The sequence below is a fragment of the Malania oleifera genome, chromosome 5 (assembly GCF_029873635.1).
Source record: "Malania oleifera isolate guangnan ecotype guangnan chromosome 5, ASM2987363v1, whole genome shotgun sequence".
NCBI classification, from domain to species: domain Eukaryota; kingdom Viridiplantae; phylum Streptophyta; class Magnoliopsida; order Santalales; family Ximeniaceae; genus Malania; species Malania oleifera.
Genome location: NC_080421.1, coordinates 459,071 through 474,561, shown reverse-complemented (window position 1 = coordinate 474,561; position 15,491 = coordinate 459,071). Strand labels below are relative to the sequence as shown.

The window sequence follows — 15,491 nt, the reverse complement described above, 5'->3', positions numbered from 1 at the left end:
TTTAAAGGTTATTAAGTGTTCTTCTCTTTTCTTAAAACATGTAATCATTATTCTAAAATCATATGACATAGCAAAGTCTAAGATCATCTCCCCAGACTCATTTTTGTCTCCATGTCCATATCCTCTATGTATCGTCTCATAATTTTTATTATCTCTTCCAACGTGTCCATTCAGATCTCCTCCTATAAATATTTTATGAGTCCTTGGTATGCCTTGTATAATACTATCCATATCTTCCCAAAATTGTCTCTTAAGATTTTTTGCTAAGCCAACTTGAGGAGCATAAGCACTAATGATATTTATTATCTCTTGTCCTAATACCATCTTGATTTTTATAATTCTATCCCTTACTCTAGTTACATCCCCAACGCTATCTTTTAAGTTTTTTTCTATAATAATGCCTACTCCATTCTTATGTTTTTCTTTTCCACTGTACCAAAGTTTAAATCTTGATTTATCAATTTCTTTAGCTTTCTCCCCCACCCACTTAGTTTCTTGAAAGCAAATTATATTAATTCTTCTTCTAATCATTGTATCCACAATTTCCATGCTTTTGCCCGTAAGTGTCCTTATATTCCAAGTTGTTAATCTAATCCTAGTTTCCTGAACTAACGTCTTTACCTGTCCACGTCTAGAATGATGCAGGAACCGTCGCATATTTGACACCATACCAGGCCGTTGACACGGCGTGTTGCTTTGGGGCGATGACCTAGCCCACCCTCGCCCACTTTTCGCTACACCCGGGTGGTTCAAGTGCAACGTTTCGCTTGTAGGGGACGCCCCAGCAAATATTTGATAAGGATTGATATCATAGTGATTTGACAAATTTTACGCTGGCTGTTAGCTACCTAATGCAACCCTCCTCCTTAACCCGGGCTTGGGACCGGTTGTGTGTGAAAAAATTAGGACATTAAGTGCATCACAGACGGAGTTGGAGGAAAACAAGTGAAATTATGAAAATTCGTAGGTGGAATGTTAGAGGGTTGGGAGATTTTAAAAAGAGGGGGTTATAAAAGAGGTCCTTCTTAGATATTCTCACGGTGTGGTTTTGATTTAAGATACTAAACTTGAGAATGTTGATGGGGGTGGGGGGATTGCTAGAGGGATTTGGGAAGGACGTAATAAGGATTGGGCCTTCTTACTTTGTTGAGGGTTAGTAGGTGGTATTTTGGTGATGTGGGATGCTCTATTGTTATAGTCATAGTCAAGTTGATTTTTTCTCTCTTTCTATTTTAGCAGATGTGAAAAGCCAGGGTCATTGGCGGGGTTTTTCGGTGTATGGCCCTTCTAGACCAACCCTTAGGGGCTTTTTATGGGATTAGATTTGTTATGTGTATGACTCTTGTTCTAATTGGATTGTGTGAGGTTTCCCTAAGAGAAGAAAGGAGGTGATAGAGTTATTGTTGTTGTGCTGAGTTTTGACTCCTCTACTAGGGAGTTTGGTTTGAGAGACTTTCCTATTGATTGTGCTAATTTTATGTGGTTGGTGGGTGGGGTGAGAGCGGTAGCGAGTGGGCTTGATAGATTCCCTTTTTGCATGGAGTGGGAGGATGAGTTCCCTAATCTATCTCAATCTATTTTTCGTAGGCCCTCTCTGATGACTTTCCCATCTTGTTGAAATTGAGGAAGGCTTCTTGGTGATCCGCTCCTTTTAGGTTTGAAAATATGTGGTTGGAATGATGAATAATGATTTTTTTTAGGCTAAAGAATTCTTGGAATGAGGATGTGGAGAGGAGTTGGGAAGGCTTTATATTTATGGAAAAAAGAACTAAGAAAAGTTTCAAGACAAGTTGAAAGATTGGAATAGGGAGGTGTTTGGCGATTTTAGGTTCAGAAAGGCTAGTATCTTAGAAGAGTTGGTTGAGTTAGATAGGAAGGAAGAAGAAAATATTCTATTGGGGGAGGAAGAGATGAGAAGAGTATCTTTGAATAATGAATTGGAGGAGGTGATTTTCAAGAAAATGAGAAATTGGAGGTATAAGACGAGGTTTACATGTATCAAAGATGGTGATTGTAGCTTTAAATTTTTTCGTAGGATAGCCACTGGGAAAGTGAGGAAGATTTTGATTTTAGGGAATTGGAAGTGGATAAGCGGGTCATTATATCTGATTAGGGTCAAATTGCTTTTGAAATCACTAAGTTTTATTCTAATTTGTATTTCAAGGAGGATGATAGCATACCTATGGTTGAAGGATTAGAGTGGGACCCTTTATTTGTTAAGGAGGTGGTTTGGTTGGAGAGACCTTTCGAGGAAGAGGAAGTGAGGGCCACAGTTTTTCGGATGGAGAGGGATAAAGCTCTAGGACGTGACAGTTTTAATATGACTTTCTTCCAAGATTGTTGGAAGGCGGTTGAGGATGATTTGCTTGAGATATTTAATGAATTTTATGAGAATGGGAATTTAAGCAAGGGTATCAATTCCGCTTTCATAACTCTAGTGCCAAAGTATAAAAAATCCATTAAGATTTTGGACTTCATACCTATTATAGCTTTGTTTCTAGTGTTTATAAAATCATTACTAAAGTGTTAGCTAATAGGCTGAGTACGGTACTTGATAGGACTATTCCTGAGGCTTAGAGTGCATTTGCAGAGGGTAGGCAAATTGTCCATGTCATTCTGGTTGCTAATGAGGTTGTTAAGAATATTTGGAGAATGAAGAAGGGAATAATGTTTAAGTTGGATTTTGAGAAAGCTTATGATAGAGTGAACTGGAAGTTATTGGATAAGACTTTTGTGAGGAAGGGGTTTGGTGAGAGCTGGCTGCGTTGGATTAGAGGCTGTTTGCTTAATGTGAGCTACTCGGTTTTAGTGAATGGCGAGTCTAAATCTTGGTTTAAGGCTCTATGAGGGGGATTAGGCAAGGTGACCCTATTTCCCCATTTTTGTGTGTTCTAGTGGCTGATACTTTGTGTAGGATGGTGGATGGGGCAGTGGTTAGAGGTTTAGTGAAATGATTGGAGGTGGGGAGAGGGGGTCAGGGTCTTTCACCTTCAATTTTTTGATGATATTATCTTTTTTCTTAAGGACAATAAACCGTCTTCTAAGAATATTTTGGGTCTCCTTCACATTTTCGAGAAGGTTTCTAGGCTTAAGATTAATATGGGAAAGAGTGGTATCGCAACTATTAGTATGTATGTTGAGAGTGTTAGGGAGCAATGTGCGGAGGTGGGTGTAGTGTTTTGGATTGGTCACTATCCCATCTTGGGGTTCCCTTGGGGGGTAACCCTAGATTTGCTAGCTTTTGGAATCCTCTTGTGGAGGGGTTTCTAAGAGACTGGATGGGTGGAAAGGCACTCTTTTTATCTCTTGGTGGTTCATGCTTATCCAGGCTTGCCTTTCTAGTATCCTTTATTATTTTTCTTTCAATTTTCAAGGTTCTGGTGGGGCTTGCTAATAAGATTGAGAAGATAATGAGAGATTTCTTGTGGTTGGGGGCAGGGGGTTTTATGGATCATTTGGTAAGTTGGGGAGTGGTGGGTAGGTCTAAACAAGGGGTGGTTAGGGTTTTGAAAATGTGCTATCTAAAATCACAACTCTTTTGGCTAAATGGCCCGGTTTCAGTTAGAGAATTATTGTGTGGATTAGATGAGAAATGGATGGGACACTAATTTGAGATTTAGATGTTCTTTGGAGAGTTTATGGGAAGCTATCTCTCAGAGTTGTCCACTCTTCATTCCCCACATTAATCTTGGTGGGAAGAGGTAGTAATATCCGTTTTTTGAAAATCCTTGGTTAGGGAATGTGGTTTTGTCCACCTCTTTTCCACGCCTTTTTCGCCTAAGCTCAAATAGGATGGGTCCATTTCTTCTTTTGTTGTTGATCTAGGTGGTCCTTTGCCTTTCTGATTTTCCACTTTCATAGATTGTTAAACGATGGGGAGATGGTAGAGCTATCCTCTTGGCTAGTCTTGTTGAATAGCTATTGTTTTTCTTTAGAGGATAGGTGGTCTTGGTCTCTGGATCCTATAGGGGTCTACTTGTGCAAATCTTTTTGTGATTTTTTGCATGTGTCTAATTTATCTTTTCCTCTCTATAGTTCCATCTGGAAGGCCAAAGTCCCCTTTAAGATTAAGGCTTTTATCTGGTTATTTGCACTTGATAGAATTAATACCAATAATTAAGATATGCGTAATCACTGTGAACCTTCAATCAATGATTAATTTGAAAAAAAATTCCACACTTAAGAAATGCGTGAAAAGGCTTGATGTTGTTCTCAAAGTATGACAGCATTTTTTTGTCAGCATATTGCTGAACCTTTGGCCTATTAATAAATGAGCTTAGATTAGAGAAGAGCTACTGTGGAGAAACAAATGAAGTTTTGAGAGGAAGTGAATCAAAGTTGCTAGACAAAGATTTAAATTTCAGATTTTTCTTAAAATTTTTTTATGAGAAGGTTGAAAGATGGATAAAAATGAAATGAGAACTTGGATCCAAGTCAAAGTCAATTCAGGGGCGGTTTCTTTTCTGGAACAGTATTCTGATTTGACAGGTTTGGTGATGTGGCAGAAGGTGGAAGCTTACTTGATGTGGTAGTGTGCTTCGTGAACTTGGTCTTAATATGGTGAAGAAAAGGACAAAGGCCTGGTTCTTTAATGTAAGAAAATGTGCGGGGTCTTTTTATTTGTGTTTTTCAAATTATTGGGCTTGCAAACAATGAAGTGGGCCTGAGTGGTTGAAAGTGAGGGAAGGACCCAGGTTGTTTGGGAAAGAGACGGAGAGGTGGGGGAGGAAAAAAAGTTTGGTTCAATGTCACTTGTAGCAGCCGGGATTGGGAATAAGTTACTTGGTGTTTTTCTATTTCTTTTTGAGGATGGTAAATAGGGCTGCAAATGAACCGAGCTTTGCCATGCTTAAGCTTGTTTATTAAAATAATAATCGAGCTTGAGCTCAAGCTGAGCTCAAACCAAGCGTTAATATACTTGCTCAAGCTTGTTCATTATACAAATGAATGAGCTGATAAGTTCTACTGAGCCTAGCTATAGAGACGTTCATGAATGGTTTGGTTCTTTTGGTACCTCTCCCTGTGAGAGGCGAGAGGCTCATAGAGTTTTATTTGTCAAAAAGGTGAAAAAGGCTCTTATTGATACTGCCTTAGAGTTTCTTTGTTCCCACCAAGCCAGCGTATTGTCCTTGGGGCATTGGTCAAATTTAGGTTACGAAATTTTTCTAAACAAGCCCACGCCCATACATCCCATCCTTTTAAACCAACTACAATCTATGAAGGCATAATTTGATCTTATTAAACTACTCCATACATGAACATAGTCCAAGTCTTTTAAACAAGCCCAACGAAGCTTGTAACTGAGTCGCTCATGAGCCAAAACGAGCTGAGCTTGTTCATGTTCAGGTTGGCTCGTTTATTAAACAAGTCTCAAAGTTGCGCTTAGGAATTGCTAGTTATATAATGAACAAGCTTGGATGAGCTCTTGCCAAGCTGAGCTCATGAGCATCTTGGTTCATTTGCAGCCTAGTGGTAAAGGGAGGGAGAGGAAGGCTTGTGGGCGAGTGCTTTATTTAGTATTATTTGGTGTATTTGATTGAAGCGTGGTGATTATATCTCCAGACCACAAGAAATGATATTTTAAGAGGAACTTTTTTTAATGACTTGCAAAGATATTGGGGAGATGCACTTCATTAGTTCTTGTGTTTGTGTTTCTTCTACTATAGTTTTTGTTTTTGTTTTTTTTTAAATAAAGGGATCTACACTTGTGGTAAGATAGGCGTAGTATTTGTAAAAGATAAGGGAAGGAAAATTAAGATAATTTGGGCACTTGCAATGTGGATCAAATAATGCTCGAGTGAGGGGTGATTTTGATCTACACTTGTGGTAAGATAGGCATAGTACTTGTAAAAGATAAGGGAAGGACAATTAAGATAAGTTGGGCACTTTTAATGTAGACCAAATAATGCTTGAGTGAGGGGTGATTTTGTTGTTGTTAGAGGCAGTAGGAGGACGATTGGACCTAGAATAACTTGGTCCAATGCTAAGGTTTGATTTAGCAACTGACCCTACCTAGTTAGACGTAAGGCTTGTTTATTGTTGTTGTGATTCTAGACCAATTTTTATGTGGGTGACTCACTCTAAAATGATCCGCGCAAAGGCTATCCCAAGTATAGGAGTTCTGTCACGTAATAATTAGCCCAAAAGGTTAGATCGTCTCCTCAGGGAATGTAGATCAATTTCAAACTCGCGTTAACACAACAAGGAGAAAATAAAAGTTATTTACTGAACATAGTTCAGATTCATATTCTTGAATTTTTGAGAGTTTGTAACGAAATTAAAACAAAGCGAACCTAAACTAAAAACATAACATGCTTAAACAGTAAAATAACTACCATGATATTAAACAAACCAAACGACTATGCCTACCCAATATAATCCATTCAATAACTCATTCAAACGATCAAATAAACTATGATGAAAGTAAATGAACAAAATACCCAAAGCTTTAAAATATTCAAATAGTGAATCAAAATGAGGGCTTTATTAATCTAATGAAAATCCTTCAACAATAAAATAACTCAACACAATAATACTTAAATAAAGATAAATCCCAACAATAGCTTCAACAAAAAGGACTAAACTCAACAATGACTTAATTAAAAATAAACTAAACTTCAACAATGACTTGAATAAAAACAAACTCAAAACAAATACTTAAACAAAATAAATCCACATTAACTTAAGCTTAAATGAAAATCAATCCAACAATAATAAGTTCCAACGAATATTAAAATGACATTGAAGTTAAGCAAAGTAATTAAATAAAGAAACAAGGGAGAGAGATGAGGCCGAGAGTCCCCTCTGCGGCTGCTACACAGCTTCTTCTTGCGCGTGGTTTTCCCAAAGAGAGATGCCCTTGCTCCTTTATTCCCCCTAGAACCCTACGACCCTCTCTTCCTATTTAACGCACAACAACCTTTACTTTAATTGGAAGCCTTTGGGCTTGGCTTTCAGGTCACGGTCCACTGTGGGCTAGCGCAATAATTCAAAAGCCCAAACTAGGCTTGACATGTATTTAAGGCCTACTATGGGCCTATGTGTCAATTTGAAGCTAATTGGGTAGGGTTTGTAGTTTATGGCCCACCATGGGCCTATGCCTCAAATTTGAAGCCCAAGTTGGGTGGGGAGTTCAATCGTGTAATAATTAGCCCAAGGGCCAGATCGTCTTCTCAGGGAATGCAGTTTAATTCCAAATTTCATGTAATCCCAAAGAAAATAAGAAAAGAAATTTTTACTGAACATAGTTCAAATTCGTAATTCTGGATTTTTGAGAGTTTGTGACTAAATTAAAATAACGAATAACATAAACTAAGAACCTAACATGCATAAAGTAAATGACAAGAAACGAGTAACGGTAAATAGACGATGGAAAAACCAACACAACTAATATTTCTACTCAATGATCCATCCACACAATAAAAAAAAAAAACGATAACAAAATTAAATGAGTAAAACAATTCTACGTTTAAACATTCAGACAAAGAAATAAATCATACGTTTGAAATTTCGGACAAAATACCAAAGATGAAACTTTATTACTCAAATTAAACATTCAATCATAAAATCTTCAATTAAACATTGACTCAAAAAAAAAATAAACTTAACCCAATCAATAACTCAAACAAAAATAGTATTTAATCCGAAAATTGATTCAAACAAAAATAAATTAAACTTAAACTTCAACGATGACTAAAATAAAAATAAACTAAACTTAAACAATGGCTTAAACAAAAATTAAACTTGAACAAAAGCTTGAATAAAAATAAACTTAAACAATGTATTTAAAGAACAATAAAGTAAAGAAAAAAACAAAGAGACAAGGGAGAGAGAGAGATAGCCGAAAATTTGAGAGAGGCCGAGAGTCCTCTGCTGTCTTGCGCACCGCTGCCTCATGCTGCTCTCCTCCCCCAAATAAACCCTCTCCTTCCATAAATTACCCTATTCCCCCTCTAATATCTTGCTCTAACTATGTCTCCTCTTGAGATAGGCACATGGGCCTATTTTTTGGTGGCCCAAGACTCCTTTTTTCCCTTAAGCACTGTACACTGCCCAGCGCAGCAACTTCAAGCCCGATTTTGACCCTGTAAACGTCCAGATTAGCAAAAGGCTATTTCAGGATAAATTGTAGATATTTTTGTACGCTTTCCAATGCCACTTGAATCACACCAATCCGATATCATATGAGAATGTTATGATTAAAATACCAAAATACGTTCAGGCTGTCTCCTAGAGAATTTCGGACTTGGATTGCGGCCCACTTTTCATTGCATGACACGGATTTATGTGCATGAAGCCCACGTAGTCTTCTCACACACAAGCACAAACGGCTTCCATTTTGCATCAGCTCCACGAGAAGTGCATGGCTTCTTCACGGGCTCAAGCTCACATGTGCATGGCTCGGTTTCTCTCACGCACGACTCACGCACATTTTAATTTTGGCTTTAATTTCCAAAAATTATCCTACAATAATAAAACATAAATGCTCGTAAATTTACGACAAAAATAAGATAATTATCTAAAAATTATCAAATGAGCTCACTAATTAAATTAATGGACATAATCGGGCATTTAATTAAAATTATAATCTTTAATGCATGAATTTAAATGCCTAACTATGCATCTTTGACGCGTAATCATGCGGGTTACTTCTTCTTTCTTGTTGGCATGCATATTTCTTCAAGAAGTCTTAATTGGGTAAACCCAACAACCCAAACACTTACTATTCCTGCATACATGCCTTTATTTGTCCATCAATGCTCCTTTTTTGGTTTGTATTATTGTGCACGGCCATCCTTCAATTTCATTGCAAGGCCCAGCTCACTTTATTTCCAAAATCCAGCCCTACTTCCACTTTTTGCATGGTTTCTTTATTTCTTATTAATTCCACATGCATGATTGGTGTAGTAGGTGTAGCAACTTCAAGCCTGATTTCAACCTTGATGCAGCTAGTGTCTCTCAAAACTCATAATATGAAAGTTGTAGAGTTTTTTCTTGGTGTTCCATAGCATATTGAATCATCTCAATCGTAGCTCGGATGAGAGAATTATGCCTAGATTACGAAGCGATGTTGAAACTGTCCATAATCGCCCAATTAGCTTCGTTTTGCACTTAATGCCTCCATTTGCATCATTTTGCATGACCCGCTTCACTTCTTTAATTCCTAAAATACCCTGCAATAATTAAATACAAAAACTCATAAATTTAAGGCAAGTATAGGATAAAAAATTCAAATATTATAAATTGAGCTCAATATTGAAATATTGGACATAATTAGGCATTTAAGTGAAATTGCAGTCTTTAATTCATGATTTTAAACACCTAATTAACTTTGACGCGTAATCACATGACCTCAAATAATTCCTCCCAAAACATATTATAAAAAAAAGGGCAGCCCAGTGCACAAAGCTCCCGCATATGCAGGGTCTGGGGAAAGGGCGAACCACAATGGATCTATAGTACGCAGCCTTACCTTAAATTTTTGCAAGAGGCTGTTTCCACGCCTCAAATTCGTGACCTCCAGGTTACACGGTGACAACTTTATCGTTGCGCCTGAGCTCCCCTTTCCTTCCCAAAACATATGCTTTACAAATTTGAAATGATTTCAATTCAAACAAATGTTAATAAAAAATTGCATGAAAATTTATCCAAAATTGTATAATTTCAAATTTGCGGCTTAAAAATAATTTTCTCAAGCATAACCTAACTTAAAATTTTCAAAACAGGTTTGGCCTCGTCCAATGAGAATTACAGGGTATTCTATGCGGAAAGGAGCCCCTGGTGGCTGGTGATTAAGGCTGTGGGAGCTCCTGGCCATGGGTCAAAGCTGTACGACAACAGTGCAATGGAAAATCTGTTGAAGAGCATTGAGAGTGTGAGGAGATTTCGAGCAGCACAGTTTGATTTGGCAAAGGCAGGTTTGAAGGCTGAAGGTGAGATCATCTCCGTCAATATGGTCTCTTTGAAGGCTGGCACGCCATCCCCAACTGTATGTCTTTCTGTTTATTGTGGTTTTTGAATGCCTGCTGTTGCTTGGATGGCTTTTCCAAACTCTTATTCAGATCAAATCTAATGAAGTTTGTAGCTTATAATGATGTTTTCCACCCATACATCTCTTGTACTTGTAGGAGCAGAGGCATTAGTCTGTGCATTAGATTTACTTGCTAGTTTTTGTGATTGAAACCCAGTTCCTGTCAAAGGTAAAAACAACACCAAATTGCATACTTATCAATATTTCTAAGATATTTGAAGCAGGAGAAAGATTTTTTTTTTAAAACCATACAAAATCAATGTTTTGAGCCTAGTCCAATACTGCATACTCATCAGCAAGTACTGATAGAATTTAAATTGTTTGTTGGCTGTTAAGCAATATTTCAATACATGTTAATGTTAATGTTTACTTGTTTATTAAAGGTAAGTGTGTGAGGTGCACCTTTTGCCATTGGGTTTACAATCACCCAATGCATGTGTAATGCCTTGCCTCATGCACATGCAAGTTTAAACATCCAGTGAATGATTAAACTCCCCATCAGTGAAAATTTCTTTGATGACATGCATTTGCTTTCTTAGAAATTATGTGTGCCTCATGAGAATAATCCCTATTTGATTAGTGTTACATACCACTGTACATGCGACCTAATGTTTTATATGCGAAAAGATAGCTGATATAGTAGATCACCTTTTATCATTCTGATGCTCTGTTGCAAATATTTTGCATATACTTCATTATAGGTACAGTGATGTTATGCTGATATGGTTTTGTTTCACAATTAATTATCAACAATCATATCATTTTTTGCATTCTGAAAATAACCTTTCTTCTTTCTCCTCCAGGGCTTTGTGATGAATTTGCAGCCATCTGAAGCAGAAGCAGGATTTGATATTCGGGTTCCTCCAACTGCCAATCAAGAATCTTTGGAGAGACGGATAGCTGAGGAGTGGGCTCCTGCTTCACGCAATATGACATTTGAAGTGAGAAATCACACTTGAAACTCTTCTCATTTAAACTGAATTAGCAATGTAAAAATTCAGTCATGTTGTGTTTAGGAGCAAGATTAGTAGTCAAAGGTGCGCTGAGGTGTGCCTGGGTGCGGGGCGACTAAGGCGCCTCATAGGGGTCATGGTGAGGCGGTCTTTAAGAGGAGCGCACCAAGGCGCTATAAGGGCACACCTCACACATGTTTACCTTTCTTTTTTTCACCCTTCTTAATCTCAGCCATCTGATTGTGTATGCTTATAGAAAAATGTGAAAAGCTCAAGATAATATGTTATTTTGGCTTGCATCTAATGTCTTTCAACTCTCAGCAAGTCGACATTCTCTTGGAAAGAAAAAAAAATTGGCATCCCTTGATACAGGCAGAGCTTCATCAAAGGCCAACTCTTGGGCTTTGATTTAAGGCAAATCACAATCTGAGTTTTTTCTTCATCTTCTTCTTCTTGATCAACAAGGTCTAATCTCTGTTTTTCTTCTTCTTGATTGACCAAAATCAGTGATTTTGCTGCTTTGCTTAGCTGCTGTGATGCCCTTCTTCTTATTATTATTTTCTATTTTTTTGCTGTTTTTATGGAATTTCTGCTATGACATTTCTTTTCTGCTGCTCTCAGAATTCTTCTTTCTCCTACTTCTTATGGCCTTCTGTGGTGCTTTCAGTGAGTGTTGCAATCCCAATTTTTATTTTTTCCCTTGGGGTTGTTTTTTTTTTTTTTGGAATTGATGCTCCTTTTTTCCTTTAATTTCTGCTCTACTGCTCCTCAATTTTCTTTTCTTTTTCTTTGTTCCTCTGCTGCCCCGAGCCCCCATTTTTTATGTTTCTTTTTTTCCCCTTTTTTGTTGTTTTATTTGTAAACCGTGCTCTCTCTCTCTCTCTCTCTCTCTCTCTCTCTCTCTCTCTTGGAGAAAGCCTATGATAGAGTACCTAGGGAAGTTCTTTGTTGGGTTTTAGAAAAGAAGGGGATATGCGGTAGTTATACAGAGGTCATAAAGGATATGCATGATAGAGTAACAAGTAGCGTTAGGACTGTTGGAGGGGAATCTAGAGAATTTCCTATCACAACAAGTTTATATCAAGGTTCCGCTTTGCGCCCTTGTCTTTTTGCTTTAGTGATTGATGAACTCACTGGGAATATCTAATACAAGATCCTTTGGGGTATGTTGTTTGCAGATGATATTGTATTGATTAGTAAAAGTAGAAATGAAGCAGAATCTAACTTAGAGCTTTGGAGAACCCCTTTAAAGTCTAAATATTTTAGGATAATTAGAAATAAGACAATTTTTTTTGATAGAAAAAGAAATTCAATAGAAATAGAAAGAATGTAAAATCAAGAGAGAGGATGTCCCCTTAATGAAAACTGGGAATCCCTAGAAAAACCAAAAAAATTAAAAATTAAAAGAAAACACACAAAATAAAATACAACAAACTAAAGCGTGCCCTTAGAAGGGACTTCCAATCCCGTTGAACATTTGTCAAGCACATCCCCTTAAAATTCCCATTGTCCACACACCACAAAGAAGCCATAAAAAGCTCCTTTTCCCACACCAACCAATATGGAATCTTCTTCCTTGAAAAAGTGAGCAAGTTACATTTTTTACACAAGCCACAGAATAATGAAAGTAAAACACAAATCCATAAAGCAATTCCTCCCTCCCTCCTCCCAAACCGAATAAAAGATATTACCAAGAACTCCTCCACTGTTTAGGACAAACCCAACTTTCTCCAAAATAATTTAACTTATTCCAAACCTTCCATGCAAAATGGCAATGCAAGAAAAGATGAGAAACAAATTCTGAACAATCCAAACAAAGCATACATGTATCTAGGGAGTGAGCCTTTAAAGGTCTCCTCATCTGCAGTAAGTCATTAGTATTTATCCTATTAAGCACAACCAACTTGAAGGATTTTTGAGAAGAAGAATAACCATTCTTATTGAATTTCAAGAGACACGATTACAAGATAAATAGTAGAGGAAGGCCACGAAATCAGCAAATCAAATCACCACAAAATCAGTGAATCAAATCAGCAGATCTCTAGGCTAGAAATATAATTTCCTAATTTATTCCCTAGAAATCCAACACCTCTCCTCAATTTGGAGCGTAGATATCTATCACGCCCAACTTGCTTACAAAGAGCTTAAAACTAGGTCTCAAAAGTCCTTTGGTGAAGATATCAGCTATTTGTTGAGTAGTAGGAACAAAAGGCATGCAAACAGCTTCACTATCAATCTTCTCTTTTATGAAGTGTTTGTCAATCTCTACATGCTTCGTGCAATCATGTTGTACTGGATTTTGAGCAATACTTATGGCAGCTTTGTTGTCACAATACAACTTCATTGGCATGTTCACCGGCATCCGCAGCTCTTCAAAAATTCTCTTCAGCCATAGCAAGTAACAAACTCTGTTAGCCATAGCCCTATATTTTGCCTCGACACTGCTCCTTGCAACCACATTCTGTTTCTTGCTTCGCCATGTGACCATATTTCCCCAGACTTAAGTATAGTATCCTGACGTGGATCTCCTATCAATAACTGAGTTTGCCTAATCTGCATCAGTATATGCCTCTATGTTCTGCTGTGTTGTCTTCTGAAAGAGTAAACCCTTGCCTGGTGTACTTTTCAAGTATCTGAGAATCCGATAAACTGCTTCAAGATGTTTCTCGTAGGGTGAATGCATTAACTGGCTTACCAAACTCACAACAAAAGCAATATCAGGCCATGTATGTGATAAGTAAATTAACTTTCCCACCAACTTTTGATACCGAGTTGTATTCACTGGATCACCTTCCTTGTCATCTCCAAGTTTCTAATTGGGATCTATTGGAATTTCTGCTAGCCTACAATCGCTTATCCCAGTCTCCTTAAGGAGGTCAAGGACATACTTCCGTTGGGAGACAACAATCCCTTTCTTTGACTGAGCAACCTCCATTCCAAGGAAATACCTCAGAGATCCCAAGTCCTTGATCTCAAATGTTGATAAGAGGGAAGTCTTCAATCGGTTCATCTCAAGTACGTCATCTCCAGTGAGGATTATATCGTATACATACATTAATTTGTATCACTATCTTCCCATCCTGTGAATGCCTTATAAACATCGTCTGATCACCTTGCCCTTTAGTATACCCTTGACTTTTAATAAACTGAGTGAATTTCTCAAACCAGGCTCTTGGTGATTGTTTTAACCCATATAAGGACTTCTTCAGTTTACACACCTTTGTGCTAAACTTTTCACCAAATCCTAGAGGTGCATCCATGTACACTTCTTCCTCCAGGTATGCATTAAGAAATGCATTTTTTTACATCCAACTGTTGTAGAGGCTAGTCATGATTAGCTACAAGTGACAAAAGAACTCTTACATAGTTTAGCTTTGCAAATGGGGTGAATGTGAATCCCTTGGCAACCAATCGAGCTTTATACCGTTCTAGAGAACCATCAGAATTATACTTGATTGTAAACACCCTTTTGCACCCTACAATTGTCTTTCCCCTTGGTAGATCAACTAACTCCCATGTGCCATTTTTTTCAAGAGCTTTCATCTCCTTGAAGACAACCTCCTTCCACTCAGGAACTTTTAGAGCATCCTGCACAGTATTAGGAATCTCCATACAAGACAATTGCGAGGTAAAAGCACGAAAAATAGGTGAGAGATTTTCATATGACACATAATTGGACAATGGATGTTGGGTGCAAGACCTCACTCTTCCGGACAGCAATGGGAAGTTTAGAATCATCGAACTTAGGATTGGAACCAGATTTAGCTTCTGAACTAGAGGACTCAGAACTCGAAGATGAAATGGACTGAACATAAGGTAAAGGCTCGGTGAGGACATTACTTGGAGGGTTTACGGATTCTGGACAGTGTAAAGGATTGGAAGATCCTTTCTTTCGAGTTGTCCTTTGTCGCGAATAGACAATGTCAAATGGTACCAACGCTGTGGTGTTTTTTTCTGTTTCTCCTTTGTTAGTCATTCTAGGATGATGAAGATCATGAGATGGCACTGTAGGAAGACCTGCCTTTTCAATATCTAAAAAACTCGACTCACTTTCTCCTAGTATAATAAAGCTTGGGTTTTCAAGTTGAATAATCAAAGTTGGAGAAGGATCATTTTGCGAGTCTTCAGTTTGGAAAAAATGAAACATAGCCGAATCTTTGTTTTGGTTCCCCCCCACCTGAAGATGAGGCATAAAGTAAGGATGTAATTCAAAGAATGTAACATCCATGGAAAAGAACATTTTTTTGGAAATGGGTTCAAAACATTTATACCCCTTTTGAGTGGGAACATAACTAACAAACACACATTTTGTGGCTTGGGGTTCAAGTTTTCCTCGATTATGACTATGAATATGAACAAAAGCGGTACAAACAAACATCTTTAGTGGTAAAGAAGAAGATAGCCGATTTGTTGGATAAAACTTATGAAAAACATCAAAAGGTCAAAGCTTAAAACCTTATCAGGCGTTCTATTTATGAGATATGTAGCAGTAAGAACGGCTTAACCCC

General features: G+C 37.7%; 1 protein-coding gene across 1 annotated transcript in view; it reads left to right on the top strand.

The window, feature by feature from the left end:
- The window catches only part of LOC131156355 (uncharacterized), a 60,139-nt gene that overhangs the window by 17,257 nt on the left and 27,391 nt on the right, over nt 1–15,491 (top strand). The window contains exons 2-3 of the mRNA XM_058109975.1: nt 9,726–9,988; nt 10,834–10,971. Of these exons, the coding sequence (XP_057965958.1) occupies nt 9,726–9,988; nt 10,834–10,971 (401 nt within the window). The remainder of the gene's footprint in view (nt 1–9,725; nt 9,989–10,833; nt 10,972–15,491) is intronic.